The sequence below is a fragment of the Cimex lectularius genome, unplaced genomic scaffold (assembly GCF_000648675.2).
Source record: "Cimex lectularius strain Harlan isolate CLEC.00 unplaced genomic scaffold, Clec_2.1 scaffold2, whole genome shotgun sequence".
Lineage (NCBI taxonomy): Eukaryota > Metazoa > Arthropoda > Insecta > Hemiptera > Cimicidae > Cimex > Cimex lectularius.
This window is the reverse complement of record NW_019394219.1, coordinates 5,834,823-5,857,066: the sequence shown is the minus strand read 5'-3', so window position 1 is coordinate 5,857,066 and position 22,244 is coordinate 5,834,823. Positions and strand designations below refer to the sequence as shown.

The 22,244-nt window shown below is 38.0% G+C and overlaps 1 protein-coding gene across 2 annotated transcripts in view; it reads right to left on the bottom strand.

Moving 5' to 3' along the window:
• LOC106666761 (protein wingless) overlaps positions 1 to 22,244 on the bottom strand; it is a 59,220-nt gene that overhangs the window by 20,817 nt on the left and 16,159 nt on the right. For both annotated transcript variants that reach the window (XM_014394180.2, XM_014394181.2), the window contains exon 2: positions 259 to 632. In XM_014394180.2, coding sequence (XP_014249666.1) covers positions 259 to 365 — 107 coding nt within the window. In that variant the 5' untranslated portion in view covers positions 366 to 632. The remainder of the gene's footprint in view (positions 1 to 258; positions 633 to 22,244) is intronic.

Here is a 22,244-nt window from a genome sequence, read left to right as displayed (position 1 = left end):
TTAAACTTTAGATTTTTTTCGTCATGTTATATTCTAATTGAGCTGTTTTATACGGCTTTGAACGGCTCCTGGGCTCTTCTCGGGTAGTGTTTATGTCCTTATTGAATGCAAATAAGGGTAAATAAACCATATGGGTTCGGTTTAAATTTGAGGGTCTATATTTGTATGGTGTAGGGAGGATTTATAACTTTATTAAGTTTATTTTAATCTTGGTTAATCAATATGGATTGGGTTAGTTTTTGATAAAATGCCACTCACCACCAATTGCTTCCTCTTCCTCTGCCGGGCCGTGGCCGATTCTGAACGTGTGCATAGCTGTGGAGGGCCATGAGAAGAGAGGCGACGACGATGCTTGAAGACCACATCTCATGGCATTGGCCTTGTCTCGACTATCGCGATTTTCAAAAGACGAAAGGGGCCGAGGAGAAGAGCTGTGTCAACCGTTTTCTTTCCGTCTATCCCACGGGTCCACTATTCACTTCCACACACTGGGGACTTCTGAGAGAAGTTCAGGGCAGGGAAGAGCTCCCTCGAGGTGGGGGACCTGGGTGGGATCTCGGCAGTCCAATCCGTACTTCCAGAAACGCCTATTCCGGTCCCCCACCAGGACGGCCACGCCTTGGGCACCTCCTCTGAAAAAGAGCAAACTTTAGCCGGCCAGAAGAAACGGCGGACATGAGGAAATCCCTGGCATGCGGATTCGACCTCGCTGTCAGGCTGTTATCAAATATTGGTCTGCTGCAAAAATAATGAAGGTTTTTAAAACGCAGACAAAAAAAATTATAAAAATAAAGAAAATTTATTCGAAATATTTCCCAAAACAATCTATATATCTTTGCCAAAGTGTGACCCTTTATTCCGTTGACATAAAAATCTATTTCGACCCACAATAAAGTCTTGCAGTCGGCTTCACTGCGTTATCTAAAAATCTTATACCTCAAGAAATTGGCAAAATGCTTAAAAAAGTAGAAGTCTGTAAGGTTTCATATCCTAAGTCCTTAAGTTTCCGCAGGGTTGGCATTGCGACATATGGCCTGGCGTTATCTTGAAGAAGAACCTTACGGTTTACTAATCCTGCCATATCCCATGTATTTTGTTAATTTCTCGGCAATATTTCTGCTGCGATAATACCACCATAATTTAATTTAGGATATTATAGTGAACAACCCCAATAGTACACCACCAAACCGTTATAAAGTTTCTTAGCTACAGATTTGGTTTCGGGAAGTGTTTTGGCGCTTTTTCCTTACCTCCTGTTATCGTACAGAATGTATTTTTCATCGCACTTGGAGATTCGACCTCGCTATCACAGTGATATCCAATATTGTGCTGGTGCAAAAATAATGCAAGGTTAAAAGGCAATCAGAAAAAAATTATATAATAAAGAAATATTTCCGATAACAATCTATACATCTTTATCAACGTGTAATTCTTTTATTCCACTGGCGTAAAAATCTTTACTTCGACTCACAATAAAGTCTTGCAAGGTGTTTTCGGCTTCACCGCGTTCTCTAAAAATCTTATACCTCAAGAAGTGATCGAAATGCCTAAAAACGTGTAAGTCTGTAGCCGAGAGGTCGGGTGAATATGGAGGGTGCGGTAAGGTTCCACATCCTAAGTCCTTAAGTTTAAGGTGAACCCTTACGGCTTACCATTGCTGGACGAAGACGTTGCAATTCCCCGTGCATTTTGTCAATTTCTCGGCAATATTTCTCTGCTGCGATAATTTCATTGTAAATCAGGAAATTATAGTGTACAATCCTACTAGTACACCACCAAACCGTAGTCATACGTTTCTTGGCTGCAGATTTGCCTTGTCCGGGAAGTGTTTTGGCGCTTCTTACTTGTCCAACACTGACCTGTACGCCTCCTGTTATCGTACAGAATCCATTTCTCATCGAACGTGGTGATTCGTGGTGATTCGAATCATTTTCGTGGCGCAACAGAAGAGACGTGCAAATTTCAAAGCGTCGATCTCTTTGAGCTTCGGTTAGATCGTGCAGTACTGGTCGAGCTTATTTACTTTACTAGTTTGCTCCGGATGGCGTGCACCATGGCGACTGGTCAACACTAAGCTCTTCCGCAATTTCCAGTGTTGTTTTACGTGAATTTTCTTCAATAAACTTTTAGAGTTGGTCATCGTCCACAACGAAAGGCCTACCACGATCGAAATCTCTGAAGCCATTGCTGCACTGTGCATTGGCTAATGATTCCCTCCACCCAAACTGTATCGATGTTACGCGCCGTTTGAGCCGCACTTCGCCCAAGTACAAATAAATTTGACGAAAATCTAGTTTGGACATACTTAATTTCGCATGTCCTCACGCTTATAAAATTCAATATAAACTAAAATGTTTTGTATAAAAGTTAACAGGTAAAAGTATTTATTAAAATCCAATATATTAAAATTAGATTTGAAGTTTTAGCTTTGTTTACATGACAAGCACCTGCGAAAATAAAACAAATTTTCAAAACCTGCATTAATTTTGCACCAACCCAGAATTTTTGGATGGTGAACGAGATAGCCTACGAAATTCGTTTGTGAACAAAAAACATACGACAGTCTCGAAATTCCTCCACCCTTAAAAAGATGTAAAGAAAGGACTTAACTAATCTTGGCTTAAGGCCACCTTAGGCCGGGTTCACGCCTGGCCCGAATATATTTACCGCAGAAACATTAGATACACGATTTTTTTCCTAAGATAAGTGAGGTTCATACCGGAGCGATAAGACATGAGCCAGCCAGCCAACCACCAAGCCATTGTCCTCACACTTTGGATTTGCCATATTCACCCTTTGCAATATCTTACGACACTGCAGGAAGGGTGAAAAAAAACGGTCTCTTGATACACTTATCTTTCGATATATGTCGCAATCGTAAAAGTGTAAATTTTGTCGTTTCTTCACGTTTTTATAGGCCTGAGCTTCGCCTAACTTACAAGACAATTATCGTATATCGCTTACGACTCAAAGATGTATATCTTATGGCTCTGGTGTGTTCCCTATCTTAGATGATCCAAACAATCTGCCCAACGACTAAGTCTGCAACATCATCATATTACAAATACACAAACCTCTTTTAAGACCTCTTAAGAAACTCCTTAACCTCGATAATAATAATAATCCTTTATTTGACAAATAATATAAATAACAAATTGTTTTCTTGACTAGAATTAAATGATCATACCTAATTTTTAAAACTATTCCAAAATCCCTGCTTATAATAAAAATAGATTTGATTTTTAATCTATATACTCAACAAACCGAAAAAGAATGCTGATGCGTCCCATCTTATTGAGGGATGCAATTCATTGGCTTCATATAGAGAGCGCGTAGGAACACAAACCGAGCCACAGTACTGATAGTTTTGTGCCCCTAGCATGCGTTAAGAGTGAATGTATTTATTAGCGTGAATTTGGATCTGAGAGGGCCGATGGTGGAATATTGAGTAATCCATCGACTTTCAATTATGTTGTTATATAATATGTGTAAAGGGTGATGGAGGAATATCGAGTACTCTACAATCGTAACTGAATGAGTGGTATGTAACTAGTACATAATGTATTTAAGAATGAACGTGAGTACGAATGGGTTTGGAATTGTATGTGTTGGGCGAATTGACCTAGCTGTTGACTGCACCCCCCTCCGGAGCATGTCCTCGATGGCTGGACGGATAAGACTGAGGTTTGCCCCCGGATTGCCAACTTCCGGGATGGATGATTCTCGAGTCTGCCTGCAATTTACTATAATGGAATATCCGACTGCTTGTAATCAAAATTATTCGTAAAGTATTGATTAAAAAATAATGAAACAGCCAATAAAATAGTATATATTCTCTGTGTTTTATGATACAATCAGAAAGAAAACGAAAACAAAAACCGAAAAGAGAACAAAATAATCTGGTGAACACAGATCAAGATAGATTTATATTTTTTCTAAAAAATCAAAGATTAAACTCTTGTGCCACTTCCCAGCGGTAAAACCAGGCAAGACTAGTGAAATGAATAGCTGCAGGCTCATTTAAATGTTTGACTAGGCTTTCTTCCGAGAGCACAGCTCTACCCAAATATGAAGCATTTCAGACAGAATGGTACATTTAGCCAAAAAGTACACGACGGTTTCCTTTTTCCTTGTACTGCACAGAAAACATTTCTGTATCCCTCTGACAGTCTGTCAATGGGGTATAGTTAAGGAACACAAGTTCACCTCGGAGTTTTATGAGCCTGCGGAGATCCCTCAGTTTTAGTGTTCTTACATGTTTATCATTCATCAAATAGAACCCATCGAGATTTGGGTCAAGCTGCTTGCGCAACTTAACACCAAATGGGCACCGATGTTCCATTTATTGAGTTTTAAAGGTGCTTTCTATTTTGTTTCTTGTATTGGCTAGTATTTTTCGAGATGTTAATGGGATGTAAAAAGTCCATTCTCAATAATCGTTCTGTCTCTTTTGACAAGTTTTAACTTAAGGATGTTTGACGATGTGTAAATAGTACTATGTGTACCTACCTACGTGTTCGGAACGTAGTAAACCCTGTTTGTACAGACCGATGAACCTGTAGGTTGATAGTTCCTGATATTTCTGTAGACTGAACGTTGAAACAAACACTCCAAGTTGTTTGATGAAGCGTAAATATTGTTATTAACCACTTTTTTATAGTTAGCTCATCTCTGATAGGCGTAATATGACCAAATATCTCACTGACCATCCCTTCAACCTACTAGACCGAATAGACAATTCATCTTTGACTTGACCTTACTATGTAAAAGATGATGGTTGTTTGAAGAAGTGAAAATAATATTATGTGTACAGAATATACTAAACCTTGCTAAACCATAAAATTTGTGAAGGCTTAACAGACGTTCTTTCTAATCACCATTTTTTATGTAGTTTGATCTCCTCCAAACGGCCAAATATCGCACCGATCAACCATTGATGACGGCGAATGATCGAAAACTGATTGACAGATAACTCATCATTTTGACTTGGCGAGAATATTGACCGCTTAGTATACCAACACAAATCAGCAAGGGAGGCAAACCTGAATGGTCGAAAACGTCAAAATTAAGTTCAGAAAGAGACTATGTTAATAATTGTTTCCCATCTATTGTCGGACTGTCCAAAACTACAGCCGTATTAAAATGAACAGAAGCGGCCAAACTATAGTTTCCTCTACTGACCTTAATGAGAAATCTCACAGAAGAGGTTGTACGTTGTCGTTCAGATCATCCTATCGGCCAACAGATTAAATTGGCCAAGATTGAAGGATGTAGGTGATTAGAAACGACCAAACTGCAGGTTCACCTCCCTGCAGATCATAGCAAAAATCCAAGAAAGATTATTAAACATGAGGCATGAGGATGTCGGCTGATCATAAAGTGGTATGCATAATTTGACTCAATCTCGCCAGCATTTTCGATTTATTCATGGCATATGTTGCTGTGCTCATAATTAGTTGATTGTAAGATATCTTTTTGAGGTCTTCGACGTCATATACTTCTAGGTGAGAGATTTCATTGGTTGTTTTTGGAGGGTCGGTCAAGGAAGAAGACGAAGACTGTTTATCCTTTTAAAAACAATATATTTACCAAAGTTTCGGCTCCCTTGGAGCCATCTTCAGGACATACATCTATAAAATATAGGAAGGTACAATAGTGAAAGTCTAAAGTTGAAGTTATACTTTAAAGATACTATAACAGGTGAAGGTCAATATTTTGAAAACTTAATATTGGGACGTAAATTATTATAAATGTAATGTTTTTAAAAACAAAACATTTTGTTGTGTTTTTCTTTCTTGACCGACCCTGAGCAATTAATAAAACTACCTTCATCACTGAGCAAACGACAAGCGGAAATGTAAAAAAGTATAGTTAAGCATTCCCGATCATCCGGATGCCTAATAGTCCAAAACGGCAAAAATAGACGGACAGAAATGATCGGAAACGACCAAGCAGCTCATCAACCTACAATATTTTCAATACTCCAACAAGAAATCTCACAATTTGAGATTGATGGGGAATTTTCACTTTGTGGTCTTACCATTCGTCATGTCACATATTAGCCAGATAAGCTCGCCTTATCTATATTATCTCCCGATGCAATTGTTTAGTCAAGGGGCCAAATATTGCATCAATTTCGTGCTCTTTGACACGTCATACTTCCGGTCGAGTACTACTTTCGAGACGGTCGAGTGTTGGACAACTGCCCCCTGGCAACGGGATTTCGGAGAAAATCTCCTCATTATTACAATCAGGCTCACGAATTTCCTGCCACTCTTGGGAATTCTCAGTCCAGTTGTATTAACGCTTGCAACCAAAGGCGACGAAGGTATAAACGAATAGAAAAATAGTAGATTTTGTAGCTTTATACTACTACACAACTACACTTTCCTAAATTGACCGGTCAATTAATTAAAATGTATTATAAATAAAGTTCCATTTGTTTACTTAATCCAATTTGACGGTAATGTCAAAGAACAGCATATGCAAAATATTTTCCCGATAACAAAATAAATTAGGTTTAAAATTCACACAAGTCTTGAAATGCAACAAGTAAAAGGTACTCAATGTAGAGCACAGAAAGGTCCCTGATTTTTAATTTATTCCAAACCTTTCAGGAAGAAAAAAAACATTAAACTTTATCGTGATTTAAAAAATATGATCATAGTCAAGAACAATCGAACTGCAAAGCGAGCGTTCGCCCAAACATGCCCCGGCGACACATTACTCGCAAAACGCCCGTGTTCGGAGGGTCAGACTATCTTTTATGAAAAAGCTTCGTTCAAAAATAAATTTTGAATTTAGACTGCAACAAGTGCATAATATTTATTCATTTTTTTCTTCTTACAAACAGGAATTACTGTAATAACTGTAACAGGCAATCTTATAATAAACTATGTTTCGTCGTTTCGGATCGAACTGATCTACTTATGCTTGTTGTTTGGTGTCTCTAGTCGGTTTTCGGGAATTCAATATCGTCAGTGTTTGGTCAGTGTAATATTTTGTCATATTTTTCCGATCGGAGATAAATAAACTACATAAACAATTTTATCCACCAACCCGTGGATCCCCCAATCCACCACCCCGAATGTCTGTCAAGTCTTCAACACTTCCAATTAGAGCTTAACATCCTCTTTTTCGTACATATAATATTATTTACACTTCGTCTAACTTTTTTGAAAGTACAATAAACTATCACAAAAGTAAAATACACTAAGAAAACTCAACAAGTCTGGAATATCTATTTGGTCTCAATTTGAGATATAGAGCTTGTGAGATATTTTATTTAGGTTTGCAATGTGATGGAACCTTTATTCTGATTGTATCGGAACAACCTGATCGAAATGCGCACGCTGTTTAGTTGGCACGTAAAAAACCACGTTATTTCCCAAAAATCGCGAATAACTCGAAAACGGTTGAAAAATCTGGCAAAGTGGAAGGTGATTTATTATAATTTCCTATCCATTGCTTAAGGCGCCGCTCCAGGACGATTTGTTGGCTCCACAGCTCAATTTTAAATTTCCGTAAAAAGTGCAAAAATTAACATGTCCTCGAATTTTTGAATTTTCTGATGAATGAAAGAAGCTAGGAAAAAATCTAAAAAATCCGTCTTGTTTATTGTAAAATTGTGTAAAAAAACTGAGACCTAACACAGGTCTTGACTTAAAAGCCTGAGAAAATATGCATTTTCAAAGTTGACCATTTTTTCCACAAATCAGGTGGTCGGTTTTTTTGATGGGCAGTGTAGTTTTATAAAATTTATTTTTTAATTTTTGTGCTTGTTTAGTTTCTGTTTTGATTCGGGTTTTTGCTTCGTATAAACGCTTTATTGTTTATGTTCTCGCGAAGTTATTGATACAATCGATTCATTTTGAGACATAGAACTCCAATAACTGTAACTATAAACTATAAATCCTTCATTAATTCTTAATTGTGATAATTGTTCAATTATTAAACGTATGAAAAACAATTGAACATGCAACGTATTTTAATAAGCCTCTATATAGTCAAAATATTTCCCTAATAAAGAACAATAACTCAATCTGGACATTTTACAACGGACCTACAACAAAGACGCGTTCGTGTTTGAACTGACTCCTTTTATTTTACATCGGGGCGAAAATTCCTCAGGGGCTTAAACAGATAAAAATGTCGAGAAGCGGCGTTCACGCCCTCGGCTTTTACGATACGAGGAATGGTTTTTCGAGGGACGACACTAATCCGAAAAGATCTGACCCCTTTTTCCAGACTATCGAAGGTTATTGGCTTGTTTTGTTTCAACGGCGGCACAGGATTTTGACAAGAAATAATTCAAAATCAGTTTTTACCGAGACCGCTCGACCTAATCGGGGAAAAGACAATGTTAAACTTTTACGACGAAGAATCAGCTTTTATTACTACAAAAAAAAAGCACAGTCACATTTTGAGGCTTACCTTACAGAACGTTAAAGTTTGAAATGCTGCTTTCCTATTTTAGGAAAAAACAATTAAAATTTAAAAAAGAGAGTCATGTCTGGTCTTATAAATTGTACCTTTTTGTAATTTAATGTCCACCCTATGATAAACTTAACCTATACAGAAGGCCCTGCGCCAAGAACTGGGGTCTAAGCCCCAAATGACCCTATGGCTACACAACTGTGTCCTAAGACCAATGTTGACATATGGGTCGGTGGTGTGGTGGACCAAAAGTCTTCAGGCCAGAGCAATAAGGCTATTAAGAGGCACCCAAAGACAAGCTTGTCTCAGTACCACTGGTGCCACCACTTTACATTTTAATCCAAGGAGAGCGACAGCCCACAGACTCATAAATGGACAACCATCAGCTAGGATGGGCCTTGTAAATAAACAATGGAAACTGAGGGAGGAGATACAGGCAGATGTCATTCTAGGTAAGTTGATTGATGCCACTACTCCAAAGTACAACTTTACCAAGAAGTACCAGAACGGGAAGAATGGACCAAAGGAACCTCACTAAAGGCAAATTCCTACTAGTGTACTGACGGCTCCAAAACTAACAAGGGTAGGGGGCTGGGTTCTTCGGGACGAATCCCAAGACCGGACTTGCAGTAAACCTAGGTAACTATGTTAAAGTTGTCCATTCTGAAATCATAGCGATTGAAAATGCGCCAGAGAAATAAAAAGGCTAGGAATACATTCCCGGAAGATACCCATTTTCTCTGACAGCCAGGCAGCACTCAGGGCCCTAGCCTCATGCGAGGCGAAGACAAAGAGTGTTTGGAACTGCGTGGAGGCACTGACGGAAGTCAGCGACACTAACGACTTGATCCTGGCGTGGGTCTCTGGACACTCGAGGCTCTTTGGTCAAAAAGGGAGCCAGCATGGATTCTCTGCCAGGAAGAAGAGGAGACTGCACAATACATTTTATGTAGGTGCACGTTCTTGCAACTAGGACAAGAAAAACCACAAGCAAGATCCTACACCAAAGAGCCTGCTGGCAAAGCTGTGGAGGCTGGTTACCTGAAGCTGGCCAATGAGTTATAAAAAGTCAGGGGGCACAATAGATGAATCCAGGTGGAGGTGCAGTAGACCTTGTGGCCGCCTCTTTTATCCCTATCCCTATCCTAACCTTGATTGAAATCACATTGAATTATTTTCACAACCTGCGTACCTATTCAACGCCGTCCCACTTACATCTTATTTCCCTACCATTTGAAAATTTTCTTCCATCAGGATTATCCCAAACCCTAATCACCTTCCTAGCTTCTACCGATCCATCAGGCTTTTGCCCATTATTGGCAAAGTACTGGCAATGCCATTAATCCGCTTGTCCAAGGAAATTCCTACAACATAAGTCCCCTATCACGAATCGACATATCGACTGTACAACAAGCATATCTAGACGTCATTCAACCCCTTTCACCGAGTGAGGAACTAGAATTATTGCGAAAGCTCAAGAACATCCAAACCAGCAACGTATCACCTTATCCTAACATCCTAACTTAACGATATTTCCATTTATCCCATAAATCTTCATTATTTCCCATCCATCTTATCCTTGCAGGTGCCCCACAGGGCAGCAGCCTCGCTCTTCTGCTATACTCAATTTACACCTCCGACTTACCCACACAACTTTGGACTATTCACCTTCGATGATGATGATGATGATATCTCAGACAGTGGAGAATCAAGGTTAACGAAACTTTTTCCTCTTCATTTATTTACACCTGCGTCAATTTTTGCGCTTAAGTAAATTTGGTAACATCTTACAGCGTAAAACAAAACAAAATGAACACAAAAATATACATAAAACTGCAAAAAGAGGAACTATTCAGTGAGGATTATTTGGAAGAGTGAGGGATGAAAGGATGCTGACATGAGGGTTTGTGCGACTGGACAATTGTTTATGAAATTTCTTGTAGCGGTTTATCACTACTTCAAGGACATATTGGTATTAATATTAAGGCCATTGTAATTGGTGAGATTAGATACATAGAAGAGCATTGACGATGGTTCGAAGGATTTTTTATTTTCGGTATAGGATATGTTGAAGGTTGGAGCGTTCTCCTGTACCCCCAAGGTCGATGTCGTATGGTCTCAAACTATATAAATGAGTTTATTTTGTAGAGTCCATTTTGATCGTTCATTCAGCAATCTTTTAAGAAGTCGGAATCGTCTGTTTTGCTCTTGCCTTTTGATTCGCGTGTGAAGATCCCAAGTAAGTCGTTTGTCAATGTATTGCCCAAGGTAGCGGACTGCTTAGCTGGTGGTATTTACGGGACTAAATTAACCTACATTTTCCCATCCCTGTTGCGAACCAAGCACGATATCTCGACCTCTCCCTGACAAACGGTTGTTGAATCCCCATACAGGACTTAAGTCACAGACTATGTGTAAAAAATACGGATTGTCATAGATGTAGATGTAGATGTAATAGTCAGGTGTAATATGCTGCGCCCTACAAGAGGTATTATCCATAGTTCTCTGCCTAAAGCACACCGGTGAATACTATTTCATCATGGAACTTGATTAATAGGCCTGATTTCAATGGTAGAATCATTTCCATGGTCACATTGTACATCCCAAAGCACTTCCTCCTGCGGGCCAGTGTACACCTCAGTTTGGTAGTAGGTGCGTTGGTGTCTCCTCTCTTTGCAAAATAAGCATGTGCCGTCTTGGATTATTCTACGATTTACATTACTCTGCTAGGCCCCATTTGGACATACAGACTCGAAGCCTACGGGACTGCTGAGCGTTCCAGCCTTAATCGTATCCAATCCTTAGAACAATAGTCAATGGCGCTTTTATATGTTTCAATCACATCATCCATAACAGGGGACTAAAGGGTCGGTTGCCCGCGAAAACTTCACTACTATACGTGGGTCTCCTACGATGGATATCAGTCATCATATAGATTGTAATAGCAGCTTCCATCACTGGATGGTTGCCGTTCATGGTTTCATGTTATTGTATACTATATGTTTTACTTATTGAATCGAACGATTGCAGGTGTAAAAAAAATCTGATTCCCGTCGTAAAAATATAACGTTCTCTTTTATCTCACGTACACTCTGGATCAAGGCACGGCCCCGAAGAAGAAAGCAAATTCAGTTGTTACTGCCAAGCTTTCGGCCTATTTTAAGGTCATCATCAGAGCAAAACAATCTTAAATATGATTATCTTAATATGGTGTTTTTCAAAAACACCGGCACCCCGAGGGTTGATATAACCTCTGCTGTTGCTAACCCCGGTTAAAAAAAAATCTTTTATGTGCGTTATTTAGCGACCGGCTGTTCAATAATTTGTTGAAGTAGTGAGGAGCGGTGATATTTCGTTTAAAATGTATATTATTTAAATCTGTAAACGTTTTGTAATTCACCCAGTCCCTGAAGATGACCGGAATAAAGGTCGAAACTTCGGGAAAAAAAAACAAGTGTTTTTATAAAATACTTCATTCCTGACCGCTCCTCACTACTTCAACAAATTATTCCCTTTTATCCGGTCAGGTCGAGTGATCTTGATCAAAACTCATTTGGATTATTTCCCGTCAAAATCGGGTGCGGTCGGTGAAACAAACAACCCAACTACTTTCGACAGACTAGAAAAAGAGGTCAGATCTCTTTGGATTAGCGTCTTTCCTTTAAAAATAATTCTTCGTGTCGTTAAACTCGAAGGTAGCATACGTAATAATTGTGATAGGACTTCTTCTGATAAAGAAATCTCCATCCAATGAGTTTAATTTTATAGAAATATGACTTTATTTGTTTTATTGTAGAAATATCTTGCATTAGAAAACATCCACTATATAAAGATGCAGAGTGAATTTAAACCGACGGTCACCAGTTTAATTTTTTTTCTAAATCAGAGGCGAATATTAAATGTAGATCGCGTGGGAGTGTTGTCGGAGATGGCCATATCTCCATTGAGGCGCCCCCATTGAGAAAAGGGAGTCGTGGAAAGTCCATCGGCCGCGGCAATAAACATTCCAGAGGCGGCCGGGTGTCAAAAGCAGATGAAAGGACCGACTCTCCAACTACCTGAACCACGAATTATGCTAAACCATTATTTTCCCTAATAAATACCCCTCCCCACCGGTTCGGAGGTGTTTGTGGCTCCGGGGGTGGTCTCTGTAATTGGACATCTACAACTATCCTTCTAGCTTCTAGCTTTTTTTAAAATGGAAATGGTCGGAAAAAATTAAGGTGGAGAAGAAATGTCCGACTTTTTTTTCCTCTCCACACGCTTCATCCCTAAACACGTTACAGGTTGTTTTACGTCTTCATCTTCCGTTATACAAAAAGAGACATTCTTAACTTTGTTAAGGTTTCTTTCTGTGTTAATTGGCGTGTAATATTTTTTTTAAATATTGTCACACTAATACAATATAAAAGATTCCAAAAATAAAAACCACACTCTTTATTTTAGCTTAAAAACCCTGCATAATAATAAATCTACGTGCAGTAAAATGTTTGAATAATAAAAACTAAATATAAGTAAACTGTATTTTGTGTATGTAGCAAGAATGATCATGAGTGTGTGTGTGTTTGTGTGTGTTCGTGTGTGTGTGTGTGTGTGTGTTCGTGTGTGTGTGTGTTCGTGTGTGTGTTCGTGTGTGTGTGTGTGTGTGTGTGTGTGTGTGTGTGTGTGTGTGTGGTGTGTGTGTGTGTGTGTGTGTGTGTGTGTGTGTGTGTGTGTGTGTGTGTGTGTGTGTGTGTGTGTGTGAAATTGAGATGCAACAGAGAAAGCGCGCGCGCGCGCGTGTGTGTGTGTGTGTGTGTGATGATTTTTTTTACACCTGCAATCGTTCGATGCAACAAGTAAAACATATAGTATATAAACAACTATTCATTAAAATACTAGTTAATTATTTATTTTTTAAAAAATGAACAATCAATATTTAATCTCAATCTGTGATATCAAGGTTTACATCATGTAGAAAGAAGGGAATACTATGAGGTCCACAAAAGGATTTTATTGTTATCTTTGAATTATTTGAATAATTAACTTTTTATTGTACATATATTTTAATATAGCAGTAAATTCACTAATTTAGTGAATTTAATGATTAAAATGAAGTACACTTCACTAAAGCTCTCCGTCGCCATTTCATTTGTCGTCGAGAATCCAAACCGATTACACGACATTTGAAAAATGGCAAAAAGGAGGGAAAACTCATAAGGTGGGGTTGAGATGGGGAGTTGATGTCCGAGTGGATCGAGGTCACGATAGCTCAGGTGGTAGAGCAGCGGCATATCAAGCCGAAGGTCGTGGGTTCGAATCCATCTCGTGCCATTAGCTTTTTTTCATCTCAACTAAAAACCTTAATTAATTGTAATATAGCAGTAATGTTTATTCATATTTTTATTTTATTTGTAGAATTCCACGTCTCTAGATTATTTTTATATATTTTTACCTTTTTTATTTGTCTAAAAATGCAAGGTTAGTTCAAGAGATACGTGGTTTGGATTTAGGTCATTTATTTCACATCAACCTAACCCTGCTACCCCTAAAGAATACCAATAAAAAAAATTGCAATAAGGTCTGATAAGGTATGCCCCGTGAACAGAAATAAACAAATTAATTGGTTCGATAAAATAATAAAGCACCTAACTTTATACAGAGATGGATTGATACCTAGAAATAAAGGAAGAGAAAGATGAAAAGAGAATAAGAAAGAAAATTGAAAATGTGTGTGTGTATTTACAAGAGGTAGATAGATGGATAGATATAGATAGAGAGAAAAAAAAAGAAGGAGTTGAAATGATACTAAAGAAAAAGAGTGAAAATGAGGTGAGTAAGAGAGAGATGACAGGAAATGAGACTATAATAGAATGTGTGTGAAAATTTGTTTATGTTTGTGTGTGAGTGCGTGTGAGCGTGTGAGAGGAAGAGAGAATATAATAAAAGGAATGCGTAAAACGAGTTTAGTTTTGTCGCCTCTAATTGTAATTTATAACAAAACAAACAAAAATGCATGCACTTGGTTATCTTTGATCACCCTGTTCCGTCCATCCTCGCCGTTTTGTACGATCATAATAATTGAAGAAGATAAAATAAAATTGCGATTAATTTATCTTTATTTAAGGAATTGGTTGAAATGAAAAAGCTAGTGTCACGAGTGGGATTCGAACCCACGACCTTCGGCTAAATACGCCTCTGCTTTGCCACTTGAGGAGCTATCGTGACTTCGATCTACTCGGACACCAACTTCCCATCTCAACCTACCTTTCGAATTTTCCCTCTTTTTGCCATTTTTCAAATGTCATGTAATCAGGATTCGATTCTCAGCGTCAAATGAAATGGCCACGGAGAGATTGAGAAGTGACACTAGCTTTTTCATTTCAACACTACCTTACATAAAGATTAATTAATTGAAAGAAATTATTTGGTCAATCGGACCACGAAATATAACGGTTAAAACAAAATAATTGATAAATCAACGAAATTTTGACTGCCATGTGAAATCTATTTGCAAGCTAACTTTTAAGCATTCGAGTACTGTATTATTATAATCAATGCCTTATCTGAATTAACGATTCTACGCCGTCGGTGATATTTTATTTGATAATTTGATGACTTTTCGTTCAGATCGTCGTGTGTTTGTTGTAAAATCGTGTAAAGGATTTTCTTTTTTAATATTGTGGTGCATTATTAATTTGCTAGACTGAAGATGGTAAATGACTACTTATTGACAAAATAACAAACAGAACTACCAAGAAGTTAGAAGTACAAATTGCCACAACTTTTCTGATAGGACAAAACAGGATAGCCGTGGAGGAAAAAACAACATAGGAACTGGGTCTGAAGCCTATAAATTTTCAATCACTTCTCAATCGATGAATAGTTTCGATCGTCGAGATATCCTAGTTTGTCAAGAGATGGTAGATATAATCGTTGATTGGTCCCCGTTCGGATCTGAGCGGCTAACCGTGAAAAATCCAAGGAGCAGAAGGCAGGAATCGGACCATCAAATTATGCTTTATGCGATCCGAGATAAGGATAATTGCATGCGAGAACGGGAGGCCGGTGTCCCCACTCGCGAGTCCGAGATATCAGATCGGATTTTGTTAATTGGAGCGTTCAAGAAACGTCGCTACGAGTCTACCGACTAATGAACCGATCACCGGCATGTTCCATGTGTTATAACACGAGGCGTCTATCAATCAACCGCTAGCAGATGGAATTTCGATTCGGACGTGACCCAACTATTAATTTAAATGTCAGGATGTTGGACTGCAAAAGGAAATTTCAAATTGCCTGGAATGCCGGGCGGCACGTTGAGAGATTTTATGTGACACATATTTTTTTTAACCTCGATGGTAGGCACAGTTCTTCAACAGTGTAATATTTATGCATGTTTCGGCGTTTATAAAAGCAATCTCTATAATACAGGAGGGCTTGGTATCAAATTAACCAACGGGTGTCGAGAAGTCAGACTACATCACTTGCTCTGAAGACTTATGCATTTAACATCTTTATGATCGTATAAAAGTCGAATTGTGGAAAGGTTTTATATGTCAAGGAAATGTTCTGAGATGATGTTTTAAAAATATGATACAATCATAAAAGTACCATTAGGTCAACATCGATCATTCTGGTCTGCCTATCCTCGCTGGGTTTGTCTCGACCGATCACCAACCGACAGTCAAGGATCGGCTATGGATGATAGGAAAGGAAAAAATTAAAAATTCACATTCCGTAATCTTAAATAAGCTAGTTCATTATTTTAGTTTTTCTTTCCATAATGACTGACAGACCAAAAACAGAGAGGGTGGGCGGGATGATCTGAAACAACCAAACTGCTGATTCATCACCACTCCGGACGACATCTTACAAAAGAAACTGCATATATTGCCAGTTGTTTTCCTTGTCTGACGGTCCAAAATAGCGAGGATTAGCGGACCAGGATAATTGGAAACGACCAAATTAAAAGTTCCATCACTCCACAGACTTGAACAATAAGTTTGATAATGATATTTTATTTTGACATAAGCAGAGAGGGTGTGCGAACCAGTATGAGCTGAAAGAACCAATCAAATGGTATCACTCCTTCAGTTTTCAAGACGACATCTTACAAAAGAAACTGCGAGTTTTGTCAGTTGTTTCTAATCACCCTTGTCTGACAGTCAAAATCAGGGAGGGTTGGCGGAACAGGATGATCGGAAACAACCAAACTTCAGGTTTCATCACCCTATAGATAAACTAATTCATTATTCTATTTGTTTGTCCCATATTGTATGACAGGCCAAAAACGTGTAAAGTTGAGCTGACGAGGATGAACTGAAACCAAAAAAGTTTCATCACCCCACAGACTTTTTTTTTTTTTGCGTTATGAGCTATGCATATAAGCCATGGCCATGACAATTCGTTATTTTATTTATTTGTTAATTGCTATAACGTTCAACAGACCAAATACAGGGGGCAAACCTGAATCTGAAACATCCAAACTGTTGGTTCATAACCCAATCACTTTCCAAATATTCCACTGAACTGAAATCCTCTAATACCACGGACCTGATAAAAAAAATGGGAGGAGAGCAAAAGGAAAGACCTGGTAACCCGCGCGAGAAACGGTTTACATCACACCTTGTACGCAAGACTGGATTTTCAGTTAGGGCGAAACTACATGGAGTGCTCTGATATGACAGCCTATGAGGTGTCTCTGGTCTTGAGGGCGAGGGGTGAATTACTTCAGCTGAACTGCCAACCGTGGAGACAGGACCGCGCCATCATTTGCTCCTTATGTAACCTCAACGTCCCGGAGGACACTCTCCACTTCACGGAAGTGTGCCCCGTTCTGAGAGAGTTCCGCCAAAGGTACTTTGGGAAACTGAAGCTGGATGTAGAAGAAGTCATTGCAATCCTCAACGGAAGGGATAACTGGAGGAAGCTTGTGGTGTACCTCACTCATCCCTGCGGTACCGAAAATACCTGGTTGACCAATTCAATTTTTAAAATCAAAGGGCATTCTAAAGATACAAAAATTGATAAAGCAACTCGACAAACGGCTACGGCCATTGTCAATTTAGCTTTTTCTTTGGAAATGTAAATTAATGTAAATACTTGGTGTAAATAAAGCCTTTATTCATTCATTCAATATTCCAAAACAGCGAGCATTTTCGGATTAGGAGGATCTGAAACGACCAAATTTCAGGTCTCATCATACCTCAGACCTCAACACAAAGTAGGCACCGACCACTCTCCTATTTGTTTTGAAAAATGCCTGACGCACTAAACCGATTTAAATAAACGTCACATAATTAGAATTTAATATTTTGCACTTAACAAGGACGCGATTCGCCATCTTCCGAGAGTTTTTGCAGAATAGGTTGTTCAAGAAACTAACAATCCACGGGTCATCATAGTTCAAATCTCAAGAAGAAAACTTTCAAATTATTATGCGCGATTCGCTATTTTCGGTGTTGTGTCTGTGCTTATTTTGTCAGTAACTGTGATCATTGCACTTAACCGCCGTTGTAAACCGGATGGGTTAGGATGATCATCGACTACCAACCTACATCTCATATTTGCTTCAATTAAAGAACATACATACTAAAGCTAAGGATGGGAAAAAATTTCAACTGATACCGTCAGCTTACGTAAAACGAAATTGCAAATTAAAAAATAACCACTTACGAAATGAAGAAACGCATCTGACATACCAAACTCTTTTATTTATTTACGGTTTCCCATTTACAAATATGTACAATAAAAGTATTAAGAATAATTATTCAGAAATCGTGCCTTTGGGCACTCTCAACACTACACGCAAGAATGGCTCAATTACACAGAAGACAAACACTTTGAGCCCTGAGGGTGATCTCAATAAAGATCGAAACGTTGGCGAAAATGTTTTTCTGAAACCTACATCACACCAGACCGCATCTCCCGATTTCTGAATAATTATCGATTAACGGTCACTAATCACCACAGAAAAGTATTATGGTTATAACCGTACATAAATTTAGAAATATTTATAATCAAACATATATAAATCTTTATAAATCAAACAATCTAGAATGAATAGAAACAATTTGAAATATGTATTAACGCCCTATAATTTTCAATTATTATTTATAATCAAATTCAATATTAATTATATTAATGATAAAATATTTAATTTTCTAATAATTAAATTTGCTTAAACAGACATTAAACATATTTATATTTTCGAACGAGTTTAACAAATTTGTTGTTCTTGGTACAAAACTGAATTTTGCATAATTAGTTCAATGGCAATTGATGGAGAATGTTATTTGACTTCTGGAATGATAATATGGAACATGGAAGGTAATTTAATTAAGCAGTAATGGGCAATCAGTTAATCAATTGTAATAATTTATACAATAATATACAATCAAAGAAATTCCTTTTCTACAGAGTCGTCCATTTCAGAGCCGACGTTAAAGATGAGTATGCTGTATCTCTGTATTCTCCAATTGGTCTGTAATGTATCAGGCGTAAAAATCTTTTTTTGAACCGCTTCTATGCGACTGATATGGGCGAATTGAAAGGGGGCGCAAAACGGTGAACAGTATTTTAATTTTGGTCTTACAGTGGAAGTGTATAAAATTTTAAGTATATCTGGATCATGGAAATGTTTAGTATGACGTGTAATAAATCCTAAAGTTTTATTTGCTTATTGAGTACCAATTATTAAGTTTTGCTAAGGCACATCAAAGTTGTAAGCAGTCAGAAACAGAATTATTTTTAGGAATATTTTTAAATCAAGTCAAAAAGTGAGGTCATAACGGATGGAAGAGAATCAGAGATATCGTTTATATAGATTTTAAACAGAAAAGGCCCTAAGTGCGACCCTTGAGGAACTCCAGATGTTGCTAGAAAACTATGCGATAAAACCGATTTTAATTTTATTTTAATCATCCGACCTTCTAAGTAGGATGCAACCCAACGTAATAAGTTACTATATATGCTTAATTTTTCTAATTGCAGTAGTAGAATCGTATGATCAACACTATCAGATGCTTTTGAAAAGTCAGTGTAAATGCAATCAACTTGAGGTCTTTCGGAAAAAGAAATGCATCTGACAGACCAAACTCGCGAGGAAATGTTCCAGCAGATCAGTTGAAGAAATTTCACAATTTCTTACGTTTTGTCGTTCCTTATAATTTTGGTGTGACAGACACATCATCTCACCATCTTTAGTTGTGGGTTTGTACAAAATTAATATAGGACAGACATCGATGACACGGTGGCCATAACGAATGAACGCATGGCCAAACTACAAGTTTATCTCACCGCAGACAAGAGTAAATCCCACAAAAGTTTAACTATTTCATAAGTTTTTGGAACTCTTGTTCGATAGTATCCATTTAAATTACGATTATCCATTTATTCATAATGATCGAGAATCTAGTGGGACTAGACGTACGTTTTACAGTTTACTTACGTAGTCTGTCAAAGAGCATTTAAATCTCGAAATCTGGATCTTCAAAGCCAGCGTGTGAGTACAACCATCCTTTTCAACTATTCTATAGAAAATATAAATGTGTTTTTGTATTAGAGAGGAAGATAAAGGGAGATAGTGTACGTTTGTTTACTTCGTGTCAAAGAAAGGTAAAGAGAAACTGTGTGACTGTGACAGTGAAAAATAGAAAGGGAGAAGAAATGAAACTATATAATAATGTGAATGTGGGTTTGTAATTGTGTGTGTGTGTGTGTGTGTGTGCTTGAGTTAAGCGAGTGATACCAAACAGTGTGTTGAACAAATGTTAAAATGATTGACACATCCCGTGCGTTTATATTGCACTGAATCACATTTCGGCTTCACGTCAACTTCAGTATGGAACTGTATACGTGAGAAAAAGAGAGAATATAGTCAAAGGTAAGCGTAAAGTGAGTTTAGTTTCGACGTCGAATATAGTACAGAATACGTATATTTGGTTCGATCATCTTACTCCGTCTATCATTGTTGTTTTGTACGCTGAAGACGATGTAATAAATCGTCAATAAATTGGACCACGCAACACACTAGCTCATAATTTTTCTAGACAGCTCGTGGATTTGATTCAATGGAGAAAGAGAAAAGAGAGCGAGAGAGAAAGAAGATTTCGCCATCTTCAGAGGTTGGTTGGCACGACATTTTGTCTTAACCATGTCAACTGGAGACGACCAGGTTTGTCCCAATGTAAGGCATCACCAAAATCATCGCAATATTTTTTTTTATTGAACCATCCACCACCCCGCCGTACCACAGGGGACCCCATACCGGCGGACCACGACCACGAGATCTATTAAATAATTAATGAATTAAGGAAATTTAAATTTACGTCTTCTCCTAGCCGTACCTTGGTGGAAGGTGAAACCAGGGGAAGGAAATGTGTTTTTTTTTTAATTATCTATTAAAAAAGGGGGTTCCCTTTGCGGTTTACATTTTTTTTACAATTTGGTTCAATTATATTTAAATATGATCAATTTTACAAGTCAGTTCAATAGAAGTAAACAGCCCAAAATTTATCTCCTATTTGAGCATATACTTATACTGAGACTAGGAAGACGAATAAATAATAAATAAATAATAAATAAATAAATAAGTTAGATAAATATTATATATAAGGGAAGCGATAAATATACGAAAAGCAATCAATAAATAAGTAATAAATAGAGAGTATGCAATATTTACAATAGATAAATTAGATAGTTTTTTATGCCAGCAAATTATGTGCCTGTTAGTTTTCGACTTAAGTTTTTAAATAATTTGAAATTTTCTTTATCGCAAACTAATTTGTTTGAGTTTGGAGGCCAATTATTATTAAGGGACGTTTTGAGTGGTTTTCTATGCCTGTTATAGAAAGGACAATGCAACAGTCTGTGTTTTGCGTTATCATCGGTCGTACAGTGGATTGTGCGGAACCGATAAAGATAAAAATTAAAATTTCTATGTCCCGTCATTATCTGGCTCATCCAGAAATCTGGTTGAAAACAAGTCTTGCTTTTCCGGGAACTGGGGAAAAACTCGTGAGTTAATCTACCCTTGATACTGTTGTCCCATCTTGTTTGCCATATATCCTCTATCCATATGTCGATGAAACGAAGCCGTTATTTTCTTGGCATGCGGGGAAGACAGGTTTATCGCTTTTCCTTCCTTAAGCTTTCTGAGCGCAATTTGTCCATGTATGAGGAGGTCTATTGGCGGAGCCGAAGCTAGAACTTGCAGCGCATGTTTGGGAGCAGTTTTATAAGCTTTTGTTGTTCTTAAAAGCGCTATGCGTTGTCCTTGTTCCAAAGCTGTTCTATTTTTGCTGGTAAGCCGTTGTCCCCAAGCTGAAACTCCGGAAACAATCATCGTAATATGTATATCACCTTTCTGGTCTTCCTCTCGTTTCCCTTTCAGATAAGAGGCAAACCATAGCCTAGCCTGACTTTAAAGGCCGAAAACACAGTTTCACTTTTACCCGGAAAAAAGAAAAAGTACGTCTTGATGATGGCACGCGCCGGTGATAGTTCACCGCTACTTAGGACTCAAGACGCGACTATTCATACGGCGCCTGTCTGAGTGTTTCGGAAGTCGGAGCGAGACTAAACAACAGGTGACGCGGAAGGACCCTTCCGACCTACCACCCCGTGCCGTCTACAAACCAAAACAACATATGCCACGTGGAATTTAAGCCAGGATTATAAATGGCCCTGTAAACAAACTAAGACAAACACTGAAAATCAATTAAAAGAAAAAGAGATGTGATCAGGGGTGGATTTCAACAGGGGCTACCAATATTTCACTGTTTGGAGTTTTGTTTTAGCAATAAATTCTATTGGAACTAAAACAT